The sequence below is a fragment of the Monodelphis domestica genome, chromosome 1, assembly GCF_027887165.1.
Source record: "Monodelphis domestica isolate mMonDom1 chromosome 1, mMonDom1.pri, whole genome shotgun sequence".
Lineage (NCBI taxonomy): Eukaryota > Metazoa > Chordata > Mammalia > Didelphimorphia > Didelphidae > Monodelphis > Monodelphis domestica.
The window spans coordinates 412,514,305-412,530,454 of NC_077227.1; the positions used below are offsets into that span (position 1 = coordinate 412,514,305).

Sequence of the window (16,150 nt, forward strand, 5' to 3'; positions counted from 1 at the left end):
TTCTACTCTTCTGCCTTAGAACTGATAATCAATATTGATTCTAAGTCAGAAGGTAAGGGTTTTTAAAAAAAAAAAAGACTGTAGGTTTTCTCCTGGAATAGGAAAGGAAAAGTGGAGAATGAGCCCTCTGCTGGCTGCTTGTGTTCTTTTATACAAATGTTAGGAATATGTAAACTGACTGCAAATATTTCACTAGCTCTCGACCCTTAGAGCCTCTGAAATCCTGATGAGTCTCAGACTAATTTTTTTATTCTGATCTTCAATGACCATACAAAAGGATATTTCCATATACATAACAGAACACCAAAAGAAGGTTATGAAACCATATATCTCCATTTCACACTACTTGCTTTTTCATACAAATATCTCCCTCTTAGACAGATTTTTCTTCTGTGAAATAAGAAATGCAATAACTATTGTTTTCACTCTAGAGATGAAGAAACTGAACCTCAGAGAAAAAAACATAATAAAGTACATAATAAGTTCTACATGTTTACTTAAAAAACGGTTCTGCTTATCTTTGAATCCTCTTGGGTCTTCTTTTATGTATTTAAAAGTGTGTTTTGGATGGCATCACTATTGCTAACTCTACTTCTTCCCTACCTCATCTGCAATAAAAATCAAGAAAAAGAAAGAAAAACAATAACAAATAATCATAGTCAAGCAAAATGCATCCACCCAGTGGCCATGTCTAAAAATGTTTATTTCTGTCAGACAGGTCAATCACATCTATTTCTAAGATGCTTTATCAGAGATTCTCTGGACACATGTTTGGTCATGATCAGACGCCTTAGATCTTTCAAAGTAATTTATCTTTACATTGTTATCCCTGTACAAATTGCTTTTCTGACTGGCTCTGCTCACTTCACTCTGTGTCAGGTCATACAACTCAATATTTTCTGAAATCATCCCTTTTGTCACTTTCTTATGGCACAAGAATATTCCATTACATTTAACCACTATTTTGTTCATCCATTTCCTAATTGTCTAAGAGGCAATTTAAGGGATCCCTTAATATGTTCATTATATTCTTCCCCTTTCCCCTTCTACTCATTACTTCAAGGTCAGAGAATTTGTTTTTCTTGAAGCTCTTCCTTCACTGGTATAATTAGCCATCATACCTCTTCTCCTCCTCTCAGTCCCATCCTTGCTTATTTCTCTGTTGAGTTTGATGTATTTCTACCCCAAACTTTGCATGAGTATGTGTTTGCATATGAGTTCCATGCTCATTTATCTGTTTCAGATAAGAGTGAGATTCATTTAATGCCCATTTCTCCATGTTTGTAAACTCTTCTTATCATGGTCCAAATTATAAGAAATGGAAAGTTCCACTCATCTTTTCCTTCTTTCAACACTAGTTTATATACTTTCTACCCTTCCTCCTCTTTCCCTTTTCATATACTCAGAACAGTACAAATCTACCTCAAAGACCTGTTTTTTTCTTATTGGACTTCCTCAGTACTCTTTCAAGACATTAAGATTCTGAAGAGATGCTTGCTTTTTCTCCCTTTACTAGAATGCTAGTGCTACATACAATTCCTATTAATTGCTCAAATAAATTTACCTTTCTAGTATTCTCTGCTTGTATCTTTAAGTCCCTACTTACCTCTGGATTTATCATCAGAAATGCTCAAAAATCTTCTATTCAATTAAAGATCCATCTCTTCCCTTTCTTAATTTCTGAGTTTTAAAAATTCTTAAGTTAAACCATCAAATGAAATTTGTATTTCCATATACATAGAAGAGACAATGATGATTGTATGCAAAATTGAAGAGCATTATGTACAGCTTGCTTTTTGTTCTAAGAAGATAATAAGGTCATCCTGTAGTTTTAAAAGTTCTCCTATTTTGTGTTTATTATTGGTCTTCTTTATTTTTACTTTTTTGAAAAACATGAAATGATGTCTTCTCCCCTCTTTCCTTTCCCTCTTCCCTTGCCTTTCCTCCCTCCTTCCCCTCTTCTGTCTTCTCCTCTCCCTTTTTGCCACCCTTACCTTGTTTCTCCCTCCACCAAATGAGAAAAAAGTAGAAAAATCTAAACCCTTGAAATGAATATACACAGGCAAACAAAATAATTTTCCATGTTGATCATGGAAATTTCCAATCTGAACATGTAATTAGGAAGTCAAATCAACAAGCAGCTGTGCATTTATTTAGTGCCTGCTTTCCAGGCATTGTACTAAGTGCTAAGGATACAAAGAATGACAAGGACAGTCCCTGTCCTCAAGACAGCATGAGAGAGGCAGGAGAATATTACATGTTTTCAGAATTCAAATGGGAGAAGTGAGATTATCACGATTTTAGAGTTGGGTAGGACTTCATGAATTACCTTCTCCAATCCTTATTTTAGAGACGAGGAAACAGAGACCCACAATCAATAACTTGTACAGTCAATGAATAAATCAATCACCAAAGGCTTGTTATGTGCCAAGCACAGTACTAGGTAGTAGAGAGATAAATATAAACATGAGTCAGTCCTCCATCTCAGGGAGCACTTCTGTACAGCATGTAGACATCACAGAAAATACAGGATATACACAAAATAACTATTCAGTGATTTGTAGTGTATGTATAAACGTCTCTTGAAAGAGGTTAAATTAAATCAACAAACTTTTATTAAGAGTTTACTTAATGTCCAGCAGTAAGCGAAGTACAAAGGATACAAATAAACATCATAACATGATTAATGTGATCCCTGCCCCTATTTTAATGGGGAGACATGTGAATATTTATTTATGTATAAGATATAAACAGGGCAAATTGAAGGTAATCTCAGAAGAAGCCAGTAGTATTGAGGAAGGTCCAGGAAAGGATTCTTGAAGATTATAAGATTTTAGATGAGGCTTGAAGGAAACCAGGAGGTGGAGACATTGCAGAAGATGTGTGTGTGTAGGGATAAGAAGACTGGAGAGATAGTATTGGGGAAGAGATTATAAAGGGCTTTAAATGCCAAACAGAAGATTTTATTTTGGTCTTAGAGGTAATTAAGAGCTTCCAGATACATGAAGATAAAATCAACAGACCTTGGAAAGATATTGGATGGTTATGAGAGAGTAAGGAGTCAAGGGTGACACCTAGGTGATGAGCTTAAGTGACTGGGAGGTTGGTTTAGTTCAAGGAAACAAAGTCAAAGAGCTTTTTGCAGTTCTTACAAGATGGCACATGGGATATGATTTCCAAGACCCTTGCATGTGAGATTTTATCAGTTGAAAATCTCCAAACAAATACATTTAGCTTCTTGTTTTTACATTTTCAGAACAAACAATTTTTGGTTCCTGTTTACCGACTCTCTTTAAGTACTGTTGTTTCTTAGAACAAACATTTAAATCTCATCTGGAGATTTTCTCCTCTCTAACATGCACACACAGAGATTAACTAACATTTTGACTCAGGTTAAAGACCTAAAGTTTTCCTTTGAGATCAATTTCATTTTTGCTTCTATGTGATCAAGGCAACTTCAAATTAATGAATTAATTATTTTCCTCTTCATGGAGTACTTGGGAATTATCCTCCTATTTTATCCCCATCTTCTTATATGTCTCATTTTATTTCTAGCCAGAATATGAATGAATAAAAATAATTTATTAAGTTCTTACTTTGTGCCAATCACTGTGCTAAATGTTGGGGATACGGACAGAAAATTCTGCCTTCAAGAATCTCTCTTTCTGTGTGGAAAACAAGACCCAAAGGAGAATTCAGCTACGGGGTGAATGAAAGACTCAGGTGGTGTCAATGGTTCAGATGAAGGGTTCCCATCAAGGCCAAGGGGATTTGGAAGCATAGTGGACAGATGGTAAGGCCTACTGGTCCTTCATCTTAGCAGGGGGATTGTAATTAGTGATTCTCTGCTCATTCAAGTAGTGGGAACAACCATGTTCATTGATATATGGTCAGTGGAGCTGGGAAGGCCTAACTCAACACCACGGGGAAAGATGGGATGGCCTGAAGGTTGGAGTGGAATGAGGACTCAAGGTTCCCTTCCACAGGGATATGGAGGTATCCTCATCAATCCAGGAAGGGGAAAGGAGAAAATAGCATTGTTAAAGATTTCCCATAAAGTCTGTTTCTCTGAGGTCCTCAAAAAGGCTGGGTATTTAGGGAAGAAGTATTTTGATACTTGAGGAAAAACTGTGTCAAATAGCACTCCTTAGAAATGGAATGTTGACAAAAAATAATTTTTCCATTGATAAATTTTAAATAAAATTTTAAATTGCCATAAGATTCTTCCAGTGTTCCAGGGTAAAAGGATTCAGATTGGGGGAATCTAGGGGGTAACATCTAAAAAATTTTACCCCATTGGTCATGAATCAATAATGCCAAAAAGGAGATGGAGAGTAAGAAAGGTCCTTGAGAAAGGTTGAGGGGAGCAGATAAACATTCCTTCAGAGAATTGCAATTTAAGCATTAAAGTTTTATTAGAAATATAACTTTTGAGGAGCAAAGGCAAGAAAGAAGGGAATAGGGTTCAGAGAGGAATAAAATGTGTCAGAGAAGGACATTAGGAATGAATGATGGGTAATGCTTTCAGGACAGCCAGAATGTTGGAAGTTTTAAATTTCCTGGCTTGAAAAAGATAACAATATGGTACATTTGGAAGTCAGATTAGGATTTTGACATTTACAAAGAATATTGGAGATTATCTAGTTACAAGAACCCATGATTAGAACTAGAAGGGACTTTAAAAATTCAGGGGGTTAGCCTAGATAATTTCTGAGGTTTTTTCCACCTCTATTCTATATGGTTCATTATTCTAAACTCATGGTCAAACTTTTTGCTTTATAGATTTGAAAACTGAGACCTAGAGAGGGGTAGTGAATTGTTAAGGTCATGTAAGTAACTAGTAAGAGAGGCAGGATTAAAGATCAGGTCTGTCTACAAACCCAGTATTCTTTCCACTATCTTCTATGAACTCCTCTTCTTACTAGCTCCCTAAAAAAAGGAAATGACCTAAACAAACATTCATTCCTAGAAACTCTATTTCCTCCTCTTTAAAGTGACAGGAGTAGACCTTTAAAGAATTCATTCAGTCATAAAATTTTCTTAATTTTAAATATCTGATTGCTGTGCTTTTGCCTTTGGGGATTCTTTGGACTTTCCCCCAACCTTCAGAATCCTATTCTCCCCTTTGCCACATGAGTGTCGATGTGAATTACTGTGTGGGCTGCAGGGAACCTTAGTACCCTAGGTTCAAGCTAAAGTTCAGAGTGACTGGGGAATCCAGCCAAGAGATTCCAAAGTCACTGCCTGTGGCAGGGTCAGAAGTTATTTAGCTCTCTGCCAATTTACTTTGGTTTATGCAGTAAGGGGACAATTGGTATGACTGAAATGCAAGCAAAATTTACTGTAGTCTGGAATAGCAAATTGAATCCCTACAATGACAGAAATTATTACAGCTAGCTAAACCAAGTGGTATCTAGGCAAGCCAAAGCAATGAATTCTTCTGATCTGGGCTTCTGTTCCATCACATTCCATTTGGATGAAACTCAGGGCACATTTTGGAGGCCAATCAACTAAAGGTATTTCATTTAAAAATGCAATTTACTGGTGATTCCCAAGAGAATTTACTTGGGGATTGGTTATTTTCCCTTTTAAAGTGAAATGCAATGCACTGATTGACCCTGTAGTTGTGTATTTTTGAGTGATGAGGTACCAGGGCTTGACTGGTTCCCTTTCCTAAATCCCAGAAGAGTCTACCTCAAATTTCTTATACCAGACACATGACTCTTTGACCTTGTTGTAGCTCCAGAAAGACCAGAAGGAAGGATGATCTTCAAATAAGGCATAGGATTTTGTAGTTAGAATGGATCTTATGCTAATATCTTCATTTGACAGAATGGGAAACTGAGGTTAAGAGGAAGCAATTTGTCTAAAATCACAGAGTAACTAGAAGAACCAAGATTTAAACTTAAAACATAGGATCGAAAATCTCAGAGTTGGAAAAGACCTTAATGTCTTCCTCCCTCCAATTTTACAGGGAGAGAAATGGAGACTTGAAAAAGTTAAATGATACTTTATGAATCTTAAAGTACTGTGCTTTATAGATTTCAGCTATTGCTTTTGTTTTCCAGACTTTGCAGCTAGCAAGTAGATATTATTAGAACTTATTATATTGTGAAGTGGGGGGAAGCTAGGTGACTCAGTAGATTGAGAACCATTCCCAGACAAGGGAAGTCCTGGGTTCAAATATGGCTTCAAATACTTCCTAGCTGTGTGAGCCTGTGCAAGTCACTTAACCCCCAGTGCCTAGCCCTTACTGCTTTTCTTCCTTGGAACTAATACATAGCATTGAATTACATACATAAGTAAAGTTTTTCTTTTTAAAAGAACTTATTTCCCTAGACCCCAGATGCAGTGTTCTTGCCATTATAACAATCTCTAACAAAACTCCTGAAGCTTGATATTTGTGTTAATCTTTGACCTATGTTTGGAGCATTTTGATATCAATGATCAACAGTGAAAGAATGAGCTTGTTTGGGAATACAGATATCTGGGTTCTCATCCTGACTCTTCTAGTAGCTTCCTTCTATGACCTAGGTCTTGGCACTTTGTCTGAAACTTCTCTTTAAGATTGGGTGTGAGGGAGAGTGACAGGAAGAGTGAGATAGAGATAGGCAGAGACAAAGATAGGCAGAGACACAGAGAGACAAAGGCAGAGACAGAGAGAGGGGAAAAAAGAGAGAATAGATGATCTCTAAGGTCTCTTCCAACTTTAATCTTCTAAGATTTTGTGGCATCTTCCCTCAGTTGTTCAGGGACAGCTAGCTAGGATAATGATGTATGAATGGAGTGGCAAGTCTAATGATGCTTTGGACAAATGGGACTCATTTGAAAGCTGAATGATCTTGGGCAAAAGCTGTTATGAAACCTTATTCATTAGATCATAGATTTAGAGCTGGAAAGGATCTTTGAACCATGGAGGACCCGGAGGCTAAGAGAACTAAAGGGAGGCCAAGCTCTTGGTGTGGAACTCAGAACTAGAGAAGTGCTCACAGTGAAGGATTCCCTGTATTGAACTGGGGAGATTCAGAGCAACTATAAGGGACTGTTGTGGGGCTCAGTAATTTTGAGCTTTTGCTTAAATGCAGGTCACTGGGGACATTCTCTTTTCTCTTATTTCTTCCAACTCCACATTTCTTTTCTTTCTCTAAAGCTCATCTATTTACTGCCCTCCATTTATTATCATTCTGTTTTGTTAGCCTCCTTGAAAATTCCAATTTATGATGGGAATATTCTCTTCCTTTCTACTCCTATTCAACCAATGTGATGCTAAATAGTTTTGTGATAGTAATTAAGCCACTTCCTCTCTCTGAAGTCTCAGTTTCCTAATTTATAAAATCAGAAGGTTGAATGAGATGATCTTTAAGGTCATTTTCAAAGCTTTGATTGATCCCTCTTCTTTCCTTTAGGAAGTCCTTAAAATAGCCTCCAGGAAGCTGTTGAACTATTCAGAAGAATAATAGCAACTACCTTTTATATTGTTTAATTGGAACAAAATCTTTTCCTAGATCTGCTCCATTGGCTACTCAGTTCAACCACTAAGCTCTTAGTTTATGTGCAGGGTCACTTTTGGATGCTTTAGTGAACAGAGCATTGGATGGAGAGTCTAACTTCTTAGGCTTCAATTCTGGATATACTTCTTGACATCTCTGCTACTTAATACTCATTTGATCTGGGTAAGTCAGATACTTTCTTTGTGTTTCAGGTTCCTCATTGGTAAGATAGCAGAAACTGGAAATTGGAAGGGACTTGAGAACCCATCTATTTCAACCCATGTCTGAATAAGAATCCTATCTATAACTTTACCAAGTGATAATTCTCCAATTATTTAAATCTGACTTTATTTATATAAAAATGTTTTATAATTATATTCATATAGTTTTGAGTTTATTTTGGCAGGTATATTCCTAGATATTTTATTCTATTAATGATTAGCTTAAATGGGTTATCTCTTACTATTTCTTCTTTCAGGACACTGTAACATGTGGAAATGCTGATGATATATGTGGGTTTATTATATACTTTTTGACTGAACTTCAAGCCTGAAAAAATGGAATCATGTCCTTCTCTAAGTTTCCTCTTCAGGTTAAACACTCATTTCCTTCCATCAGTATTTTTATGGCATTGTTTTGAGATACCACACCACCCTGATGCTCTTCACTGGTCAATGTCCCTCCCTTTAAAAAAGTGGTACCCACAGCTAATTGCAGTTCTTTTAGTATTATCTGACCAAACCCAAATAGAGGAGATTTATCACCTTACAACACATTCTGTGTTCTGGATACTCTTCTTCTTTTATGTATCCTGGGATTTCATTAGTTGTCTCCCCTGCCCCCCCCCCAATGCCATACTCATAAAGCCTATTGAACATGTAGTCTACTAAACCATGTAAATTTTTCAAAATTGGAACTGTTGCCTAACTAGCCATAGCTCTTCCACTTATATTTATCTTGGAAGTTGTTTTCTTAGAGTTCAATGATGGGACTTCACATATATCTCTATTATATTATCATAAATGGGGCTCATCATTCTAGGATTCAGATCCTTTAGACTTTGGCTTTGTTATCCACTGTGTCTGACTATTACTTCCAAGTCATATTATCTCCAAGGTCTCTTCCTGCTCTAGAAGTCTAGCAATTTATGCTTACATTCATCTATCACCCAGTTGGAAATTACATTTCTACTAAAATCTTTCATTGACTACATTTCTTTAGAGTATGTATATCTATTTTGGTATTGTAACTCCTAGATTACAAGCTCTCGGTGGGCAAGCACCATGGTGATGTAATTATTTTGGTAACTGGTATATAAGAAAAAATTATCTAGTAATGTCTGGCATTGTTAGAACTGTTTGGTATTCCTGAACTTTTTAGATAACTGAAGTTTATGCTTATTAAGGACCAAAACTTATTTTAGTCACCCTAGGGAAAAAAATCTTTTTCAAATGCGTTGTATACTTTCTTCCTGCCTTCTTGAACAGATAATGATGAACATTAATAAATTTTGTCTTAATTACTCAAGCGTAATATAGCTATGAATTTGTGTTCTAGATTTCTGCCTCTTCTAAAGCCAATTTTTACTTTATTTACTTATGATGTTAGTTTGCTTTTTGAAGCTCCATCATCTTCCTTACTCTTTTGTGGTTTCTGATTTGTTAATGTCAGATAAAAGAGGTATTTGAGGTTATTGGAATCTGTGCTAAGCCCTAGGGCTTTGAAAGAGTGAGATCTTTGAACTCCTTCCTTAGAGGCAGCTAGGTAGTCCAATGAATAGCATGCTGGGCCTGGAGTCAGGAAGATGTGAGTTGAAATCAATTCTTAGACACTTATTAGCTGTGTGACCTTGGACACGTCATTTAGCTTTTGTTTGTTCAGTTTTCTTATCTGTAACATGAAGATGGTAGCACCTATCTATTAGAATTGTTATGAGAATCAGATGATATAAAATCAGCAAATTGTGTAGGCACATGGTAGGAACTATACAAATAGCATTATTTATTAGTAGAAGCAATAGTATATTAAAGTGGATCCAGAACACGCTGTTTATATATCTTAAGATTGTAGTTACTTCTGCATATGACTCATTACTTATACTAAACTGCAAACCCTTAAAAGGCAAAGTCCATGCCTTCATTCTTTTTCACTTCTCTCCTGCCCCACAACATTTAGAATGATAGGTTTTCAATGAATAAGGGAAGAGATGCCCACAAATGTGCCAACAATATGAAGTGGATCTCTCTACATTTTCATTTCATTTACAAGCTGAAGTAGAATCAACTCTGGAAGAGATTACAGCCAAAGGGAATAAAAGAAGACCTATAAGATTAAAAAAAGTGAATGAACTGAGTGAATGAATTAGTTGTTAAATCCCTTCACAGATACATAATTTTATTCTCACAACAACCTTGCCAGATTTTGAAGGGCAAGGATTTTCATACCTCCTTTTCAGATAAAGGAAATGAAATGGCAGAACAAGGACAAGAATCTTTGTCTTTTGGCTCCTCTGCCAAGATGTTCTCTCATCTACATGGTATCTAATAATGATGTTAATGATGATGACCTCATAGCTATTTAACTTGGTTCATTTTCTTTCCCCCCAGTCATTTCTAAGGAAACAGAGGCAAAAATATTCCCTTTGGGAAAAAAGAATTGCAGAAGGAGAAAGAAGTTCTCCTTGAAAAAAATAATGTTTTGACCTCTTTGATTAAAGAGTAGGGTCCACAGGAATTGGGTCAAGGCTCCTTGCTCTCAGATGAAAAAGAAATAACCCTTATATGAGTCTTCCCTGTTTTGTATTCTCTGCTTTGTTAGTGATTTTTCACTTTTCTGAAGGGTTAGAGAGCCAATTACACTGAAAAAGTGAGCCATTATGTGTATATTTAAGATACTTCAGACCAGAACCTAGCTGTTCACTTTCTTCTTCAAATTTCCTGTCAGCCTTGGCTATTAATGATTCCACCAAGAGAATGCCTCACATTACAAATTAGACTCCAGTAATCTCGAGACTTGTAGAATATTAGAAGTGGACAGAAATTTAGAGGTCACTGAGTACAACCTCCTCATTTTACAGAATATGAGGCTTGATTTTTAAGAAAACACTTTCCTTCTTTCTTAGAATTGATACTAAGTATTGGCTCCAAGGCAAAAGAGCAGTATGGGATAGGCAAATGGGATTAAGTGACTTGCCTAGAGTCATATAGTTAGAAAGGTCAGATTTGAATTCAGGTCCTCCTGTCTCCAAGTCTGGCTTCCTATCCCTTGAGACACTTAGTTGCCCCTCCACTGTGCCACCCAGCTGCCCCTGAAACTTAATTGTTCTTTCTGAATCATGGGTCTTTTTATAATTGGATTTTCCAAATGAGTCACATTCTTGCTTCCCCTCAAAGATGCTGGATCTGATGGAACACTGATTCAAAATAGAAAGTAAGCCCAACAAGTACATTTAAAAGTAATTGTGCTTTTATTAAAAAAAATACAATCAGACACTGTCCTGCTGTGTTTTGGAAAGCATGGATCTCTTTAAAAACACTTAGTTTATTATTATTATTATCATCATCATCATCATTATTATTATAATATTAATCATATTAATTTCATCCTTACAGTTGAAATGGTATTGTTTTTCTGGTCTCTTGTCTGAAATGTAAAAAAAAAAGCCTTCCAATGACACGCTTTTAATTATAGCTAATAATAATGATAATTAATTGTACAGTTCTGTGTAAAATATGGCTGGTTCTAAAACAAACTACCAATGTACAACCTGCTCCCTGTGCTTCCCCAGAGCCACCCAAGAGAAAGATCATGTGAAACTGTCACTGGAAGAATTTTGCAGAAACAAAGAAACAAACAAAAAGCCCCTAATAAAACCCAAAAGAAAACCTTTCAGATCATTGTCTTTGGTGTGAAGGATTTTACCGAAGAGCAAGTGAGATCAGCACGATTGCTCATGATGTCATCAACATTGTGGCCCTGGCTGTGGTTGGGGCCAGTGGCTTTGATGCTTTGGTAAGATCCTCTGTATTTCTCTGGGTCTCCCTCCCCTCCCATAGATGGTCTTCCTTCTTGTCCATGAAGTATTTATGCCCGTTTTCTTCTGCCTTCTAGGTTCCGGAAGTTGCTGGGTCTTAGCTTCATTTCGGCAAACTGAATTGAGTGCTCGTGGCCCTTCCAGTGGAACCAGTTAACTCCCTGAGGAAGAGAAAATGGTCCAAGTTGGTTTCCATTGGGAAAACAATCACTCTATTACCACATAATTCACTATTTGATTTAGAGGTGGAAAACACCTTAGGGAGCATCAAATCCAATCCACCCCCCTCCTCACATTATATTTCAGTAATTGTGGCCCAGAAAGGAGATGTAGTTGCATTAAGGTGACATAGGTAGTAAGCCACAGAGTTAGAATGTAGAGCCTTGTCCTCTAAATGTCCTCTTTTTTTTTTTTTAATACTGGAAGTTCACGGATTGAACAGAGTGAGGTAGTCCATACTAAGCATTTCCTTCTACAAAGTAAGGATGGAAGGAGAAGATAGAACTAAAAGTGGTAATGTTTACTTTGTACATGGCTCAGAAAACATTTCATGCCAGGATAACTTGGTGGAGACCATTCAGGATAATTATTCCATATAGTAAATCTCACCTTGAGCTGCATCAATTCAAAAGTCCTACCCTGTCCACTGCTTGCCATCATTGCCTATCTATAGTGGGCAATACCAAGAAGTTATTGAGAGAGAACTCTGGGCTTTCAGGTCTTCAAAAACCTGTATATTCCTGTTACCTAGTCCTTGTATCATTCTTGTTGGGTTCACTTAGAAACTGCAGCCCAGAGAAGGGAAGTAAATTACCAAAAATTATACAGCTACTTAGTGATAGAGCTGGGACTATCATCCATAAACCTTCCCATTATATTATTTTGCCAGGACCTAGATTCAAAGTCATGGCTTTACTGATTATTAGCTTATGATCTTAGGTAAGTCACTTGATGTATTCAGGTCCTAGATTTCTTATCTCTAAATTGGATAAGTTAGTTGAATGCGCTATTTTTGGGGTCCCCTTTACGTTCTCCTATTCCATGTTCTATTTCTTTCAAATATAACATCCTCGATTCTAAAGTCTCTTCCAGCTCTGATATTCAACTTTGAGATACCTCTAAGATAAGCTCTAAAATCCCTCTCAACTCTCCTATTCTGTTTTTTAATCTCAGACCTTCCAAGCTCTGATATTCTCTCTTCTAAGATTCCTCCCAATGCCAATTCTATGTCCTGAAGTCATTTGAATGTAAAATCATAGAGCATTTATAAAACAAGCAACTATCCTGTTATTGCACTGATGCTAGAAGACAAGGTAAGGCAATGACTTTCTCTTGGATATGGTAGGATTATGCTTAATCTCAGTGAGTTGAAGTAGAACGAGCGCTGGCCAAACACTTGGGAGATCTAGACTCTAGAATCCTAACTATACCAATACTTCAGTGTGCATCTCTGCAGAAATCATTTTTCTTTTCTGGGGCTCAGTTTCTCAATCTATAAAATGAAGGGATTTAGGTAGATGATTATATAAGTTCTCTTCTGGCTTTTTTACCTCACTAAGGAGTATGAGCTGGCCAGCAAAGTCATTGAAGTCCTGAGATCCTGAAACACTTTTAAAATAAGTTTCCTTAACTAATACATTCTATCTTGTGCTAAGTATTTTCACTGGCTGGCTGCCATGCCTGGTGTGCTCTCCTTCCTCAGCTCTACCTTTGGACTTTACCAGTTGCCTTCATGCCCAAGCTAAAATCTCACCTTCTACATGAAACCTTTCCAGTCCCCCTTGGTTCTCATGTCTTCCCTCAATGGATTATCTCGTTTATCCTATATCTATCTTCTTTGTCCATAGGTGTTTTCATGTTGTCTCCCTCATTATCCTATATTAACGTATCCTTCATTATGAGCTCCTTGAGAGAAGAGGACAGTTTTTGCCTTTCTTTGTTACCTTAGCACTTGGTATAATGTCTGACATCTAAGAGGTAATTAATAAATGCTAATTGTTTCTAAATGAGTATCTCCTTTTTACATTTGAGAAAATTAAAGCCACAAGATAGGAAGGGATTTCCAGAGCCACAAATCCAGTAAGTAATAAAGCCTGAAGTCAAAGTGTGGTCTTATGATTTCCAGTTTAATGTTCTTTCTATTCTGATTCAGCACTTATTTCATCAGGCTCTCCTAGTGGAGGACACTGTGTCAGGTACCTCCATCTCCCTAAGGGTCATGGCTTTCTAGGAAAACTCACCTGACTATGATTGTTGTCACCATAGCGGCCCATAAGGTTGACTCGGTGGCAATTCTTGTACCAGAAAGCTCCTTTGTAGGACAGAGCACAATTTGTGATGGCTGAATCTGTGTCCTTATCATATGTAGAGAAGAACCTTCCATTGTGGTAGGCCATGGAATCACCTGCATGGGACAAAAAAAGATGAAATGAAAAATCTGAGCACACATTTCTCATTTTAATGGTGAATGACAAATTTTGGCACAGTTAGTTAGAGAAGCAGACAGATAGTTGACATCTGGGATAACTGGGTGGCACAGTGGAGAGCACTGGGCTTGGAATCAGGAAGACTCATTTTCTTGAGTTCTAATTCAACGTCAAATAATTAGTAGTTGTGTGACCCTGAGCAAGTCATTTAACCCTGTCTGCTTCAGTTTGAATGAACTGGTGAAGGAAATGGCAAACCTCTCCAGTTTCTTTGCCAAAAACACCCCAATCAGGTCATGAAGCGTCAGACAGACTGAAAATAACTGAATAAGTAAAGGTACTCATTTACCCAAGGTAGTAAGTGAAAGGCAAAATGTGAATCCAGGCATCCATGTAGCTAGTATCTTGGCTTAGTCAGAAAGGACTAGAGTTAAAGGTCATCTTTGAGGCTTATTATCTGTGTGACCCTGAATAAGTCATTTTAAAAAATAACTCATACTTCCCCCCCTAAAACCCCTACTTTCAGTCTTAGAATCAATACTGTGTATTGGTTCCTAGGCAGAAGAGTGGTATGGGCTAGGCCATGGGGGTTAAGTGACTTGCCCAAGGTCACACAGCTAGGAAGTGCCTGAGGTCAGATTTAAACTCCTAATTCTAGACCTGGTACTCTATCCACTCTACCACCTATCTACATCCTAATAAACTACTTTTTGTGCCATCAAGTCTATGGACTAAGTCTTAGATAAATTGCCAATTGGTTTTGGTATAAGGGATTCCCCATGAGCCTGCAGTCAGAGTACTTTTACATATTTGTCAGTGTATCAGATATATTTATTTATTTTATTACTATATCCTTATTGACAGTGCCTTGAGTTAGTAGACACTTATTAAGTGTTTGTTGAATTCATTTAAGACTCTGGTTTGTGGTTTCATCATTGTGGGCCTCCTTTCCACCAATGTGGATAACAGCGGAGTTCAAGCGAGCAAACATTCAAGTTGCTGTGGCTGAAAAGAATTTTCATCCTCCTGTGGTTAATCTGAGGTCGGTTCATCCACAGTTAACAGACATACATTTTGTAACTGGGCTCATGTGAGACTGTACCTGGCAGAATTTACAGTCTGATGTGCTATATAGTCTTGGGGAACTCATCAGAGTCCTCATCACACTCTGACCTGGAAGAGGATGTCCATCAATGAGAGAGTTTTGCAGGGAGCCATCTCTCAGCTCTCTCTGCTGATGCATTTGGTTACTGTTATTTTAAAACATCACACTCGCTAGATGATCTGTTTTAGAAGTTGATTGATGTGATATCAACCTCATCGACATGTGTGTCCTATTAGCGACTTGGGGGTCTCTCGTTTAATTCGTTATTTTCTAGTTAAATGCATCGATTTCTACAGACGCACCAGCTTCTCTTCTTGGTTCCACATAAAATGCCTGCAAACTCAATGATTTCAAGATGTGAGACGCTCTCCGTTGAAGTGATTGAGCAAGTTGTAACAGGGATTCGTAGACATTCTTAATAGCTGATGCCATGGAAAGCATGTGAATGACAGGCAGATATTGACGGAATAAGGGTCTGCTTGTGTCTGGTATATGCTTAAAAAAATTTTTCAATAGTTGTTCTGGAAAAAGCAGCCTTATGAGACTTAGCTTTATGAATGGAAACAATGCCGTGCATTTTCTTGTAGCTGCAGAATTGAAAAGACAAAGACAAAGAGCTAGGTGGAGGCTATATTTCTGTCTGCTCTGAACATTATACCTCCTGGGTAATGCTTCTTTATCATGCCTTAAGCCTGAAAATTTTCCATTAAAAAAAGATTTTCAGGGAGCAAAGCTAAGGGTACTTGGTTTAATTCTGTTGTTCTCAGTCTTTTTGAAGAGGACCTCTGACGTCATGGGGTGATGTCTTGACCTGCTCATGAATTGGATTTAAGTGAAGGTGAGCTGCACAAAGTCATCAGTTTTGATCTTTCTTCCAGAGTTATTAAAGCAAGACAAAAGCCAGGATGACGGCCATGGCCTGGGATGCAGCAGATGACCTTGGCCTCTTCCATGTCTGGCCAACTCTAAGCACTTCACAGCACTTGCTTCAACCGCTTTCATGGCTCTTGGAACAAATCTTTCTCATCTGACCCATTCCACAAGTCTTCACATTCTCTGGGTAAACACCTCCCTAATTTGCCAATGGTTTTGAGCT

General features: G+C 37.4%; 1 protein-coding gene across 4 annotated transcripts in view; it reads right to left on the bottom strand.

Moving 5' to 3' along the window:
• Positions 1 to 10,933: 10,933 nt before the first annotated feature.
• Positions 10,934 to 16,150, bottom strand: part of TNC (tenascin C) — a 110,076-nt gene continuing 104,859 nt past the window's right edge. For all 4 annotated transcript variants that reach the window (XM_007474533.3, XM_007474532.3, XM_056812025.1 and 1 more), the window contains 2 exons: positions 13,764 to 13,927; positions 10,934 to 11,684 (listed from right to left, as the gene is read on the bottom strand). In XM_007474533.3, coding sequence (XP_007474595.2) covers positions 11,574 to 11,684; positions 13,764 to 13,927 — 275 coding nt within the window. In that variant the 3' untranslated portion in view covers positions 10,934 to 11,573. The remainder of the gene's footprint in view (positions 11,685 to 13,763; positions 13,928 to 16,150) is intronic.